This window comes from Bos indicus, chromosome 10, assembly GCF_029378745.1.
Source record: "Bos indicus isolate NIAB-ARS_2022 breed Sahiwal x Tharparkar chromosome 10, NIAB-ARS_B.indTharparkar_mat_pri_1.0, whole genome shotgun sequence".
Lineage (NCBI taxonomy): Eukaryota > Metazoa > Chordata > Mammalia > Artiodactyla > Bovidae > Bos > Bos indicus.
In genome coordinates this window covers 16135578-16150698 of record NC_091769.1, presented here as the reverse complement: position 1 = coordinate 16150698, position 15121 = coordinate 16135578, and the positions used below count along the sequence as shown (strand labels likewise).

General features: G+C 37.8%; 1 protein-coding gene across 4 annotated transcripts in view; it reads right to left on the bottom strand.

Annotated features, from left to right (window-relative positions):
* Positions 1-1066: 1066 nt before the first annotated feature.
* The window catches only part of GLCE (glucuronic acid epimerase), a 109732-nt gene continuing 95677 nt past the window's right edge, over positions 1067-15121 (bottom strand). For 3 of the 4 annotated variants that reach the window (XM_019968190.2, XM_070796985.1, XM_019968191.2), the window contains exons 2-4: positions 11378-11973; positions 8042-8287; positions 1067-5300 (exon numbers count right to left, since the gene is read on the bottom strand). In XM_019968190.2, the coding sequence (XP_019823749.1) occupies positions 4276-5300; positions 8042-8287; positions 11378-11960 (1854 nt within the window). In that variant the 5' untranslated portion in view covers positions 11961-11973 and the 3' untranslated portion in view covers positions 1067-4275. The remainder of the gene's footprint in view (positions 5301-8041; positions 8288-11377; positions 11974-15121) is intronic. The other variant, XM_070796986.1, reaches the window with a different exon arrangement.

Here is a 15121-nt window from a genome sequence, read left to right as displayed (position 1 = left end):
CCAGATTGAGTGAGGGACTAACCCTGTCTACAGTCATGCCGGAGGAGGCAGTCACACGGCACACAGTGGCCATCAGAGCCCTCTGGAGACAGAGAAAGCATTCTCAGGAAAGCAGAGCTCACCAGACCATGAAATAGGCTCTCTGTAGCATGGAGGGTCTGACCCACCTCAAGGGCTATAGGGAGGCTAATATGTGACACTCAGTGTGCTGAAGTGGAACGGTTGATGTATTAACAGTTTGGATACAAATAGCAAAATTAAGGCAAGAGCAGCCTGAGACCTCATTCAGACCAAGAACTGCTTGTATCCTGATGGCTGTTTCCCAACTGAGGATGAGAGAGAAGGAAGAAATGCCAACAATGCTGATTAGCAGCCTGTCAAAGGATACGCACTCATTAGCTAGAAAAAGTTGACTGGTGATCAACTGGAACTCCAACATACAAATGGTATGGAATATTTATAACCTAAAAGATAATGTACAATGAAACATAACAGAAAGCCAGACTGGTCTCTGATTTCATACATACTTGGGAGCCTAAATCATTACTCTCTGAAAGGAAGAGGGGAAAAGATTAAGTAACGTTTTTTGTTCTAGAGAAGAGGGTAACATGGAAAATACAAGAATAAATTTTCAATTAAATCAGAATGAGTCAAAAACGGTTACCAGCCTGCATTAGCATGGGAAAAGGCGTCCTCACCACTGTCATGGCACCCTGCTTTCGCTCACATTACCTCTTCTTCTCCCAGCTGGCACCCAGGCCTAAAGCCCCTGCTTAGCTCCATCTCCTCTGTAACACCCTCCCTGACTGACCATATCATTTGGCATTTTATTTTTCTGAAACTGTTTGTGGACACTGTGTTCTCCACCGCCCCACCCAGGACTAAACCTCCTTAGGGTGAAGGCCCTTATGATATTCCCCAATTTGTCTTAAAGGGTCTCATACACCTTTCACGAACATTTATTGTGTGACTAGTTGCCACCATCTGAACCGAAAACGGTCAGAAATCTGCTTGCCGGGCTCAAGTAATCTTAGAATAAACAGAGAAGAGAAACATCCAGGTATAGTCCTTTTAAGATAAAAACTTTATTTTACAATTATATAAAGCAGCTTTACGTTAAGCACAAACAATCCATTTACTTTGTATAGAAACAAAATACCTTTCCATCTGCAAAAAATCAAGTTTTGCTGTGTATAAAACTAACATGTGCACATTGTGCTTAAACTGCAAAGTCTGTACAGCTTTACAAAGGACTACCCTTCAGAAGGGCATCCAGTAAACACGTTATTGCATATTTAACATATGGTCTATAACCCACATGTACAATGGAGAAACAAGAAAAACAATCACAAGGAGGATGAAAATAGCAGCTTTCAGTGAAACTTTTGCACACCTATAAAGAAAAAGGACTGCCACATCGGAAGAGTTGTGCTTGTGTGTCATTTCTTGTATTTGCTCACGTACACTGGATGGTTTTTGGATGAAGCCTTTATGTACAGTAACTCTGAAAGGGTCAAACTTGACCTTTATCTGGAAACTTTTGGCTGGTTTTATAACTGAAGTGGCAATAGATTTAATTAAACATCAAAGCTAACTCAAGATAAGTGTAAACAACTAATACCCATAATCTTGGAACAAGGAAAAATTTAAAGAATTAAAAAAAAAAAAAAGGCAAAATACCTTCCCCATTTTCTCTAATCTCAGACTAAACATTTTGCATGATTTAAAACCCTAGAAAACTCCATGTGTTTAGGAACAAAAATGACAGATGGTCTTGGGCAGTGTTTCCCCACATATGTCCCTCAGATCATTTGCCTCAGAATTACCTGAATGCGTATTTTAAAAATTCAGACTACCATGCTTCACTGGCAGATTTACTGGATATCTGGAATCTGTATTTTAGTAAGCTCCCAGGTGATTCTGAGGCATTCTAAAGTTTGAGAACCACTGGTTTGTACTGCCAGGGATGCTACAGGTTCAACTCACCCTCTTTGAAAATCCTGGGATCACAGGAAAAATCGAGTTGCTGTTGCAACAGGGAAGGCAGTATGAGACCAACAGCAAAGAAATTGCAATGCCATTTCTAGATCAAAATGTCTTTCTATTTTCAGTGAGAAAAGACAGCCACATTGTTAAGGCACTGGGATTTGTCACAGAAGCAGTACCACACTGTTTTCACTGATCCCCTCAATCTGAAGTAGCAGTATGCAAACAGAAGGCAGAAGTCTGGACTGCTCTAAATAATAACAAGTACAATGGCGTAAAAAGGATTTCCAGACTGGAGAAACTTTATTTTTGAGCGGTGAAAATAAAATTAAAAAAGGAGTCTAGATATTCTTATTGAGACATCTAATGTATGAAGACTACAAAGGTCAACAGCTAGGGGGAACTGTTGTGGCAAAATTGACGTGTGGTCAGTTAAACTGGGAGTTTCAACTTATTTTTCCATGGCCAGTTTCCATGGGCTTCCCTGGTGGCTCAGATGGTGAAGACTCTGCCTGCAATGTAGGAGACCCAGGTTCGGTCCTGGGTTGGGAAGTTCCCCTGGAGCCAGGGAATGGCTACTCACTCTAGTGTTCTTGCCTCGAGAATTCCATGGACAAAGAAGCCTGGCGGGCTACAGTCTATGAGGTCACAAAGAGTTGGACACGACTTAGTGACTAACAGTTTCATGTCAGTTGTAGGTCTTCGTTCCGGCTGCTGATACAACATATATGTTGCTCAAAGGCATGTATGCATTTTGCCATTTCTGAGTGGTGTTGGTAGACTAAGTCCAGGCAAGATGCAGTGGCAGGCAGGTGCCCACCTCGCTCTTGATGTGCATTTCATACAGGTCACACACACACTGCACTGCGTGTGTCAGACTCAGTCCTCTGAAAGTACCGGATCTCGTATTTCCAATCTGTATAAGTTATTGTATTGATTTACTGTATTGTCATACACTAAAACAGAGACAGCAAAATCAACCTCCCTCAGTTCTGACCTACTGCCTAAGTCCTAGAGCAGACACTGCCCAGGGTGTGAGGGCTATGATGCCTATTTATGTGAGGTATGTGGGATATAAAACCAAAATAAAGGTCTGATTACACATGTACAGCTAATATAGTAGCATCACTTTTATCCAAGAGCTGAAATAATTTAAAATTAAAAACTGCAAAGAAAAAACACCAGAAAAGTTTGGAAAGCTTACACAAAAACTATGTATTTTGTGTACATCAATAGTTTGGAAAGCTGTAGACCAAGAATGATCTAAGTAGGAAAAAAATCTGCTACAATCCTTATAATATCTGACCTAATATTTTTCCTTAAAGGGGAAAAGAATCTAGAAAAGGCAGTGGTAGTGGGCTTATTAAACTTACTACCTCCTCATCAAATCTAGGTTTATAGTAAAATTTCCCAAATGTCCCCAAAATGTCCCCCCAAAATAGACAAAACTCTCAAGTGTAGTCTGAAATGAAATACAAAATTTGAGATAGTGGCAAAAAGAAACCACCACAATGGGGGTACAGGAGGGGTATACTGATTATCAAATCTTTACTGATTGTAGATAGTTTCATAAAACAGATAACATTTTTGTTCTGTTTTGTAATTTCTTGTGCAGTCAACAAGTTTCATTTTAGTTGTGCTTACATTATATAACTGTGAAGCCTGAACACTGGTTGTGTTTTTAATTTATACACTTCAAGCAAACCATAAATTCAAAATATTCTCCATATATAACAACTTGAACAAACACAACAAATGCTCATCCACCCCTAAGAAATTAATTTATAGAAAAGAAAAATCATTTTTAAAGTTGCACACAGTCCACTATTCAGGCTACAAGTACATATTTACTGTATTTTAGCACATTATTTTTTAAAGTCTGCTTTCAACATAAACATAAATAACCACATTTTAAAAGAGCCCCATACTAAGTTTTCAGACAAGTGCTGGACAGCTGGCCATCAAGAGCTACTTACCATTGTCTTTCCCAAATCGAGAGAACTGGACTACCTGTGGAACTGAACAGGGTGATAAGCGAGGCCAAGTTAAACATCTTCATTCAGCCCACTGACTAAACACTTTTCTGCTATAAATGCCATCGACATTCTAAACACTAAACCCATGGAATGCAATTATCTCAGAAGACTGGTTTTAAGGATCATTTATCACTTTGATGTAATCCACAAAAACCTAGTATACAGCCTTTTAAAATGTGCCTATGCTCTGCTGACACAGAGCCTCTAGTTTCTGTGTACAGCAGAGGCTGACGTAGGATTTTGGTTCTGAGCTCTAGTTGTGCTTTGCCCGGCTGCCTTTAAGGTAGCTCTTCCACCTCTTGACAAATTCTTTGAAGATTGGGGACTCATCAATGGTGCTAAGCAGCTGCAGTTGATTGATGTGGGTGGTGTGATAGTCCCAGCGGGCCAGGTTGGGGGCAATGCCAAGCATGAAGTGCCGGAGGTCATAGATGGTTCCTGAGCCAGTGTCGTACAAGGGGAGCATGGCTTTAAGGGATTCCATGCCACGCTCATACAAGGACCTCGCTTCTTTCCCGAGTTTTTCCCCTGCAGTTTCTTTTAAGTCATACAGCCCAATTAAAGAATACATAAAGCCATTTAAAACAAAAGAGCTAGGTGTAGTTGGATATTCTTCATACCAGTCATGTTTATTCATAAACACAGCCTTGACTCCATGCTGCTCTGACAGAAACTTGTAAGGGGCTGTTGCCCTTAAAGCTGAATTGAGGAATATATGGTCTTTTGTTAAGAGATAGGCCCTGACTAATGTAGAAATGGCTTGCCCTTGGGCCATGGCGGAGTACCACCCTGGCTCTAAAGACTTGAAGCCTTCCCCTAACTTACGGGTCACCATAATCGGCCAGCCGCCTTTCTCATCCTGGTTCCTCACCAGCCAGTCACTGGCAGCGAAGAAGGCAGCCATGTGGGCTGTGGTAGAGATGGTAATGTTGTCAAGGAAGCCCTTCCCTTTCGCAATCAACCTAACCACCTTCTTGGGCATTATTCTTGTTGGCTTGACAGCTTTTGTGTTGGAAAGACCCACTCCTTTCCTGAGGTCAGTGACCAGGTCCCGGGTAACTGTGCTCCATGATGTTCTGGGCCCGATGCCATAGTATATGTCTCTTTCTTTAAAAGCAATTAGCTGGGTATTTGAGACATAATGTACAGTGAAGAGCTGATTCTTTTCTGTCGTCTCCAGAACCACAGACACACTTCCATTTGTTAAGAACTTGAGGTCAAATGAAATAATAAAATCTTTTGTGTTCCCCAGTTGCAAGGATACACCTTCACTGGTTTCTGTAGGGGAAAAAATATACCAAAAAATACTGGTTAGAATAGAAGGTTTCTCTCTGTATTTAAAAGTTACTTGCAATTCATCCTTGATAACCACTGACCATACAAAATTAATACATCAATATTTTATATGTTGGATTATTATTTTTTTAATTTTTATTTTTACTAAGTTAACCATAAACAAATGACAGAACTGTTGAGTCCATGATGGCTTGTGAGCATCAGACCAAAGCTCTTTTACCTTTTGGCCTGTCTAGTTTACATCAGCAGGGTTAATGGCCTTAGCATATACACTGTGGTCAAACTGCCTTTTCTAGATCAAAACTGGTTGATCAATAATCAATGGCTGGCTAATATACCTATTCTACAAAAAGAAAAAAAAATAGCCAAAAGCTGGTTCCACACATAGTATTACAAGAAAGAGGCTAGAAGAGAAGAACGGTTAGATATGAATTGATGGATCAGACAATTATGGAAGTTGTATGAAGAATGAGAACATCTTAAACATCAAATGATGTTTTGAGTGATTTTTTGAAAACCAATTTCAAAAATTTTTTTTTTTTGGCTATGCTGCATGCTTGTGGGATCGTAGTTCCCACAGCAACTGAACCCAGCCCCTCACAGTAGAAGCATGGAGTCCTAAATACTGGACTGCCAGGGAATTCCCCCCAAATTTTTTATTTAATTAATATTTGGTAAGTATTTACTGTGTTCTAAGTGCTTTACACATTAATTCATTTAGCCATTATAACAATTACAAGAGTAGTGCCATTATTACTCTTTATGGATGATGAACAGAGACAGAAAAGTTAAGTATCTTGCCTAAGGTACAAAGAGTTGAACCCAGGTTGTTTAGTCTGGCTCTATAAAGTACATGCTCTTAATCACCCATCGTTGGAGATGATAGGTTTGTTTTCAGACATTCACTGGAATTGTGAATAAAACTTCTGGAAATTAAGCAATGGGCTCCTATAGTCAACAAAGTGAGGAATACTGGGGGAGATGGAGGGGAAAGCATAGGTTTTGGAGTTAAACAAACCTAGTTTGAATTATTAACTCCAACACTTACTAGCTTTGAGATGTTCAACAAGATATATCTTTTAGCCTTGGTTTCTTCATGTGTTAAGTAAAGATAATATTACTTTGCAAGGAAACTGTGAGGATTAAAAAGAAAAAGGATAGTGGATTGAAACATAGTAAAAAACGATGTTGATAATTCTGAAGCTAAAGGGTTCAGAGACTGAAAAAATAGTAACAGCTGTTCTATTTGGCAAATAGTCAAACAGGAAATTTCTCTTGCATATCTATAGTATGAAGACAGCTGACTCTCGGAAAGTTGACTTCTACGAATAAAAGAAACTGAGCATATTAAAACCAAACAGTAGCAGCAGCAGGAAGAAGAAGGAAGAAGAAATCGAACAACAAAATGTTTCTTCTTCCTGTTGCTGCTACTGTTTGCTTATAATATGCTCAGTTTCTTTTACTGCTCTAAATAGAACAGAATTCAAGGGATGGTTCTAAAAAGCTTCTCAGCCCTTGAGGAGATCAAGATGAGGGCTGCTGTTTTCCACCCTAATCCAGACTACACTATTCATCAGTGTAAAAATAAGCCCTCTAGAAGAACCCAAAATCAAAAGTCCTTTTTAGTCTAAGCATTTCCTGCTACAAGCCATAAGCTAAATATTCTTAAACATCTCCATGTACTTTCTCACCCAGCCAAGCTTGTTGTTTTACAATAGGCAAAGATGCTCTGTGTACTAGAATATCACAGAATGCCACAGGATAAAAGAAGTTTTAGTCACAGAATACAAAACTAAAGGTCACTCATTATTTGCACTGCATTAAACACTCATAAATCCATTACTTAAGGCCATCTAGAAGGAGTAGATTTGTATTGTGGCTTTCAAGGTCTGTGAATTACACAGCCATCAATAAAGGACAAGGAGAGAATACAGAAAAGGTCTTCTAACCTTTTCTCTCTTTTTATTTACCAACTGGCAAGGCTGGTGGGAGGAAGGATGAGTTCTGCTCTTGACAACATTTCTCCACAGAAAACTAAGCCTGAGGTGCTAACTAAAATTATTCCATTGTCTTTTTAACTAATGAACTCATTAATTCTCATGGATATTGATTAGTGGAGAGAAATACATTACATCCCAATTAATGAGACTGTCTTATTAAAAGGGGAAATGTTGCATAAAGTTAATTTGATTTTATAAAAGATTTTATTAATGAAATGGCTTTATATGAAGTTTGAAACAATCTAGCACATTAACAAAATTCCACATAGGAAGCAGGCCTGGTTGGTGATGCTATATTAACTTGAAAAAATAAAAAGCTACTGGTAAAAAATAGGCAAAGGAAAGGATGGCTCTCTCTAGAAAGAAAAATTTCTACTTTAATGCAAAATAGTTTGAAAATTAAAGGATGAATACTATGCTTAAATATTAAACTGAGGAACTTCATTCCTATGGGATATAGAGCTCTGGAAGGAGAAAGCCCTCATGCAGTAACCTGGTTCTTGTGGCCTGGCTCTTCACACAGTAAATATTCCTTATATAACCTTGAACTTTTTAGCTGATCCTTTTTTAGATTTCATTTGGGTGACACTATTTGTGTCTTTATCTATGTAATATCAAGGCATCTACTAATGTGATTTTTACAACCATAAAAACCATTTTAAGGGAGTATCAGGTGCCATAAATCAACATAAAATTAGCAAACACACATAAAGCAGGACTTACCTGGAGCAATGAACTGTTTAACATTGGTGAATCTTGACTTATCAGCCACACTAGCCATAAAGCAGCCCTTGGGCACAGTCCAGTCATTGGGCTTGCTGTTTTTGTCCCTGTCTTCTGCTGTTTCATATACCTCTATATGAGGGGGTTTTTCAGTTAGATTCTTGCTGTAGTGACTTAACCCATACTGTGCAATCTGGATTGGGTAGAAATAGCCTTGAGGTCCCCACTGTGTAGATAAAGGTACACCTATAAAATAGAAAAACAAAATAAATAACTATCTCCAGACATTCATAATCCTATTCTGAATACCACTTTTCACTGTTTTACTTCACAGGGTTATCCAGTAACTTTAAAGCTTCCTTATTACACTGTTTTCATAATTACTAAAAATAGTACCAAACTAACCAGAAATGAAAACCAAAATTAAATGTTTATTCATTCTCACTCATTATTTGTTGACAGATGACAATGCATTGTTGTAAATTGTAAATTATCTTTTAAGGACTGATTTTTAATGAGTGCTACTCTTGCTCATAGCTATAGGTGTCATTTTTCATAATTCTATTTCATCATTCAAGTTCTATACAATTTAAACACATATATTGATAGTTAACAATTACCTGTTTTATTCTAGAGTATTAAACTTGAAATTTTCTTAACATCTGTACTTAACAGTCAAGTTAATTATCTTTCCCTCCAATGTCAAGATTTGGTCTAGCAACTATATCATCAGATGGTTAAAGTACTTGCTTAAGAAGCCAGCTATGATAGGCAACTTAAAGTATAAACAATTTGCAATTCTTTCTCATATCCCTCATGTCAAAATGTAATTCCTGAGAATAAGGAGTACTTAAAAAAAAAAAAAAAGAATTACGGTTGTATATTTAACCGTGGATTTTTTTAAAAAATACATTTATTTTTATTTATTTGGCTGTCTAAGGTCTTAGCTGCAGCATGTGGAATCTAGTTCCCCTACCAGGGATTGAACCCAGTCCCCCTGCATTGGGAGTACAGAGTTTTAACCACTGGTCCACAAAGGAAGTCCCTTAACCATAGATTTTTGATAAATTCATTAATGGATTACTTCTTGTAAAGTTCTAAGTAAAACTTTCAAATGTTTGGTATGAGTATTTACTTTAGTAATTGCTTACATGGGAAATACAGTAATACCACTGTACAGAACATTTTATTATTGCATCATGGTGTATGTGTTGAGAGATAACTCCTATTTGGAGTCCTAAAATATGTTAACAAGCAACAGATGGGTACAGCAGAAACCAGGAACTTATAAAACCATATGCGTTTTGGTGTAGTTTCAAAATAGTTTAAGGAATTGGGTTTAAGAAACTAGGCTGCAGATAAGCTTTTTAAATTCAATATTCTTTCTCCAAGGGTAGATTTCTTTTTTCAAAAGATTTTCACTGAGTAAAAGGAAGGTTTATACTATCTTATTATATGGGTAATAACTATGATAATGTGCAATTGGCCTAAGAAGTGATAGACCGATCAATGGAACAGAACAGTAGGCCAGAAACATACTCTAGTTTTAAAATATTTTAGTATAATGATAAAGATTGTATCATTGATCAGCAGGGGAAAGAAGATTCAATAAATGTTAGGGGGGAAAACATCTAAAATTAGACCTTGGCTTTGTACCATTTGCCAAAATATAAATCAGCTTAGAGGGACTAAAATATTAAATGTAAAAATACAAAACCATAAAACTATTAGAGAAAATAAAGATTAATAGCGATTTTCTAAGCATAAAAGTAGTAATTTTTAAAAAATTCCTTAGTAAATAGAACTAAAATTTTCTAAAACTAACAAACCATAAGTAAAATGAAAAGACAGTCAAATTAAAGAAAATATCTTTAGCAAATGTGACAAGGTTTTACTACCCTTGCTATATATATATAAAAGGTCTCACAATATATTTTTCCAAAAAACAACACTAATCACAATGGAAAAAGAGGGGAAAGAAAATCAAGGTCATTCTATAACAGTTAAAAGGATATGAAAAAGATACCTGACCTCACTAATTGCTACAGAAAGCAAATTATGATATCCCTTTGTAAATGACAGATTAAAAAACAATGTTTCATGATGGCAGGAGTGAGATTATTCCATACATTTTTACAGAATGTCCTGATTATGAGTATTAGTGCTTAAAATGCTCAATAAATATTCAATAACAAGAGGAAATAATCCTGTTGAGGGGAAAAAAATACAAAATCTACTACAGAGAGTGATTCTAAACTGTTTAAAAAAATGTATATATACAACAACAACAAAAAGATTGGGAAAAACATCAAAATATTAACAGTGGTTACTTTTCACTTTTTCTTTAGCACCTAAGGCACCTAATAAGCTTACACATTTTTAAAAAGCTACTGGGGGAAAAAGGTTTGGCAATGGATAACTTTCAAGTTTCTAACAAACTATTACCCTCTTGAACACTGTACGATAAATATCATTACAACTATGTTAAAACATATACCTAGGTATAAAGACCTTCTGAGAATATACAAAAATGGTAATCATTATCTTGAATGGTAAGAATCTATATGAATTTGACCCCTTCCTTCTACTAAACATTCTGTAAAGATATTACAAAAATTAAAATATTAAGATATGAAAATTACTTTTTATAACAAAATGAGAAAAATGAAATAAAACTCAAACCAAGCAATCTTAAAATACATTACGTTCTTTCCTTTGATTAAATTATATACTTTAAAGTCAAATTCAGTTTGGCTTTCTGATCAATTCTAGGTTTGAAATATAAATTCCAAGACATCCATGAGGAACCCTCAGTGCTCCAAATTTTAAAGACAAGGAAAGACCATATAGACAGCAGACTGTAGGAGTTCCAATATAGGTTCAGAGAAAACGGTACTATGTGTTATCTTGTTCTGAGAACTTTAACCCTTCAACCAGAGATGATACCTGGCTAATCTGATAACAAGATGGCACTGGTACATTGATGGGTTCGCTGGATGGTCTGTCTCCCTTTCCCATCTCCTCTCATAGGATAATAACTGTATATTTTAATGCAAAATTTCTGGAGATGCTGCCTTGACTTTGATAATTTTAGTTTCCAGGGCAGGTTAATGGCATAATCCTATTTAATCAGGTATGATCTTATTGGAGCCCTTAAATCACCATCTAGAAGGCTGAAGGTTCAGGTTTAACCTGTTCCTCCATGCTACGTTGGAGTGGTGATAGGTCTCTTGATAATAAGCTGTGTAAGTACTTGCTATGTAATTAACGCTTACAGTCACTTATTTCTCAACACAATCCGGATAGGAAAATGCAGTGGAGTAGACAGATACCAACCTTCAACCCCACTTATGCACTTGACTCTGTCTCGGACTTCCACATTGTAGCCTTCAAAGGACATAAACACACCATCAGGGTGATAAGGGGCTCTCTGTGCATAGACTTTGGAATAGCTATGAGAGAATTCAAACCGATCATAGCCATCATACTGAACCACCTTTCCGTAAACGTCAAAATATTTCTCTACCCAGGTGAATGGAAGAAAGACTTCATTCCCCTCTCGTCTCCCTTTAATTGTGTGTTCATCATTTATGAGGCAGTCAATTTCTTCATATTTGAGCCCTAACACCCTGCCTCCCCCATTGTTATTGAAGCCCCCAACAACAGGGGGCGCTTTCTGCTGTTCCTGAGGGAAGGCCTCCTCAGACTGCTTGGCCATGTGGTTCACATAGTTGTTGCTCTCAGACGCTGCTGCTTTTTTTTCTAAGGCATCCACTCTGAAGCCACTACTCAAGTGCCGTGGAACCTGGATCGCTTTGTCACTGGAACACTTATTCCACAAAAGTACTGTGACCAAAGTGAAGAGTGCGCAGATGATAATCAGAGTCTTATAGTTGACCCGAGCTGCCAAGCAACGCATATTCAGACCATACCTATGGAGGCAAGAAGAAAAATTCACACAAAGATGTACTACTGACATTTCACAGGATAAGGCTTACTTTTTTATACTGAACCAGGGCAGTTTTATTAACTGCATGTAATCTGATCACACTTAAAATTACTAACTCAAACTTTTCAGCAGAGACAAAGAAAAGGAAGAGATGCTTCCCCCCTCTTAAGATGCTCAGTTAGCACGATCCTCTAAAGCAAAGATTCCCAAACTCTCTCTGTTTGTGCCTCCAAGCCCCTATGTCAAAACAAATACCTTCCATTTATGAAATAGGTGGCTCTAACAACTTAATACATGCTTTTGTCCTAACAACTGAGTAGCTGTTTGAAAAAATATAACAGGTCTTGTCAAGGTAAACACTGACATCCATGGTGCCAAATCCAACAATGCTCATTCTGTGTTACCTCTCAGGAGCATAAAATAGTAAATGGCTCTTTCCTTTCTGAAACACTTTATTTCCTGACTTCCAAGGCACCATTCTTTCTTGGTTCTCCTTATACCCCACTAGATGCTCCTCCTAGTCATCTTCGATCATTCCTTCTCATCTCCCTGAATCTTAATGTTGAAATGTCTTAGGGTCCAAGTCCTCAGACCTCTTCTTTATCTCTACTCACTCCCAGGCGATCTCACTCATGAATCACATGGTGTTACATACAATTTATATGCTGACTTTTCCCCAACTTCTATCTCCAGGCCAGATCTTTCTTCAGAACTGCAGGCATACATGTGTATGTGCCAATCCAAGTAACTGACATCTTTATTTGGAAGTCAAATGGATTTCTTTTTTTTTTTTTTTAAGAGTCAGCAAATGTGAATTGCAATTTTTCTAGATTTCTGAAACATAACATTCAAAATTTATTCCCTAAGCTTTCCCCTCAACCTGTTGTTTTACTGGTCAGACCAGAAATACTGAGTCCTTTCTTGTTCACCCCAAACCCAGCCATTCAGGAAATCCTGTTGGCCCCACCTCTAAATTATATCCAGATTCTAATCATTCTCACCAACTCCACAGTTAATACCATACCACAGCCACTGCCATCTTTCACTTAGAATACTGCAATCATGGGGGTTCCCAGCTGTTGCAGTGGTTAAGAATCCACCTGCCAATGCAGGAGACACGGGTTTGATTCCTGGGTCAGGAAGATCTCCTGGAGTAAGAAATGGCAACCCACTCCAGTATTCTTGCCTGGAAAACTCCATGGACAGCAGAGCCTGGAAAACTACAGTCCATGGGGTCACAGAGAGTTGGACACAGCCAAGTGACTGAGCACACTGTAATGATGTCTAAACTGCTCTCCCTGCTTTTCACCCTTGATCTACTATTCTACCCCAAAGTCTACTCTCGACATAGCACTCAGAACGATGCATTTAAATATAAGCCAGATCATGTCATTCCAGTCACGACGGGAGAAGAAAATGATGCTCTCGCCCCTACCGGTCTTGTGGTATACCAACCAGTTGTGACTGTATATAGTAGTCCTGGCTTGCTTGTTGCTGGGGTCATTGGGAAATATGGAAAACTATAGGTTAGTTGTATGTGCAACATATCGAATATCTCAGTACACTGAAAGTAAAGAGACTAGGCTTATTGATATTTGCTACAGTAGCTCTAATTTATTTCATGGTGTAAATCCACAACTACTCATTTTATGGTTGTCATCCTTCTTTCCCCTTTTCCTCTCAATAAACCCTTCTGGCAGCAATGAGATTTTTAAAAAAATCAAACTGTTAAAAGAAAAGGTTTAATGAAAAACTGCATAATGATCTTCTGTTTTTCAGGAAAGCTGATGATGAATGTGTAATTCACTCATTTCTTTTAATTCCAAGAGGACGTAAAGCCTGAGCCCTCGCATATCTGAAAGCAACTTTATTCTGCTCTCACCTTTGATTAATAGTTTGGCAGGATATAGAATCCTTGGGCTACATATGATTTTCTTTCTAAATGCTGAAGGCAATATTTTACTTTCTTAAAGCATTACCAGCTACTGATGAGAGGTCTGATTTAAGTCTGATACATGTCATTTTGTGCATAACTTCCCTCTGGATCTTGTGTTTACCCTAGGAATTCTTCAGTTTTACAAGAATGTGTTACAGTATGATATTTAATTCACTATTTCAGCACGTGGTGTACTCTTTCAATCTGAAACCTTGTGTTCTCTTATTCTTATTCAACAGATGTAGTATCCTTTTGTAACTCTGGGTATGTTAGAGTTCTGTTCTTGTAAGTTTCTCTCCGATATGTCTATTTTCTTTAGTGGCAATTTTCCTGGTTATTTTGGTCTCTTTCACAGTATTAGCTTTCCTGACACGCTTATGATCTTTGGTTACTCATTCATCTTTAGGCTTGAATGACTCATTAGCCAACACAGATTTTCTCTGTTATTGTGAAGATGGTCTGATTTCTAGCTAGACTTCTCTCCAGGGAGGAGCTCTGTGTGGGCTAGGTACAGGCTGAGCGGTACTGTTCCTTTAGGGTGTGTGGGTGGGGACCCAGCAGGCCCTCTAGATGCCAGAATGAAGATGACTTTTTATTTTGTTCTGGGGACATAACTTCTACTCTAGAAGCCTTAGCTTTTCCCAGTTTCTCTAAAGAAAGCCTGGCAAGACGTGGGTTCGATCCCTGGGTTGGGAAGATCTCCCAGAGGAGGGTATGGCAATGCATTCCAGTATTCTTGCCTGGAGAATCTCATGGACAGAGGACTCTGGTGGGCTATGGTCCACAGGGTCACAAAGAGTACGACATGACTGAAGCAACTTAGCATGCATACATGCCAGCTATCTGCAGTTCAAGTGCAGGGATGAGAGAGGTAAGGAGGAGGGTAGAGCTGTGCCTTCTAGTACTCAAAAAAAAAAATCCAGAAATACGTTCAATTATCATTCTGTGGTAATCTTCCCATTTCTTGTTATTGACTTCCTTTCTTATTTCTATATATTTTATTTCAGTGGGGCAACAGGAGGAAAGGGAGGCAAAGATATGGGCTTGATCCAACTTGGAAATTGTACACAGAATGTAAGAGCTGGAATCCAATAATATATTTTATCATCTGCATTTACTATGAGAAAACATGTTGAATGCAAAAAAAAGTGTGGAACAAGAAAATCTTCATAAGTCATGTATTTATAAATTGAGG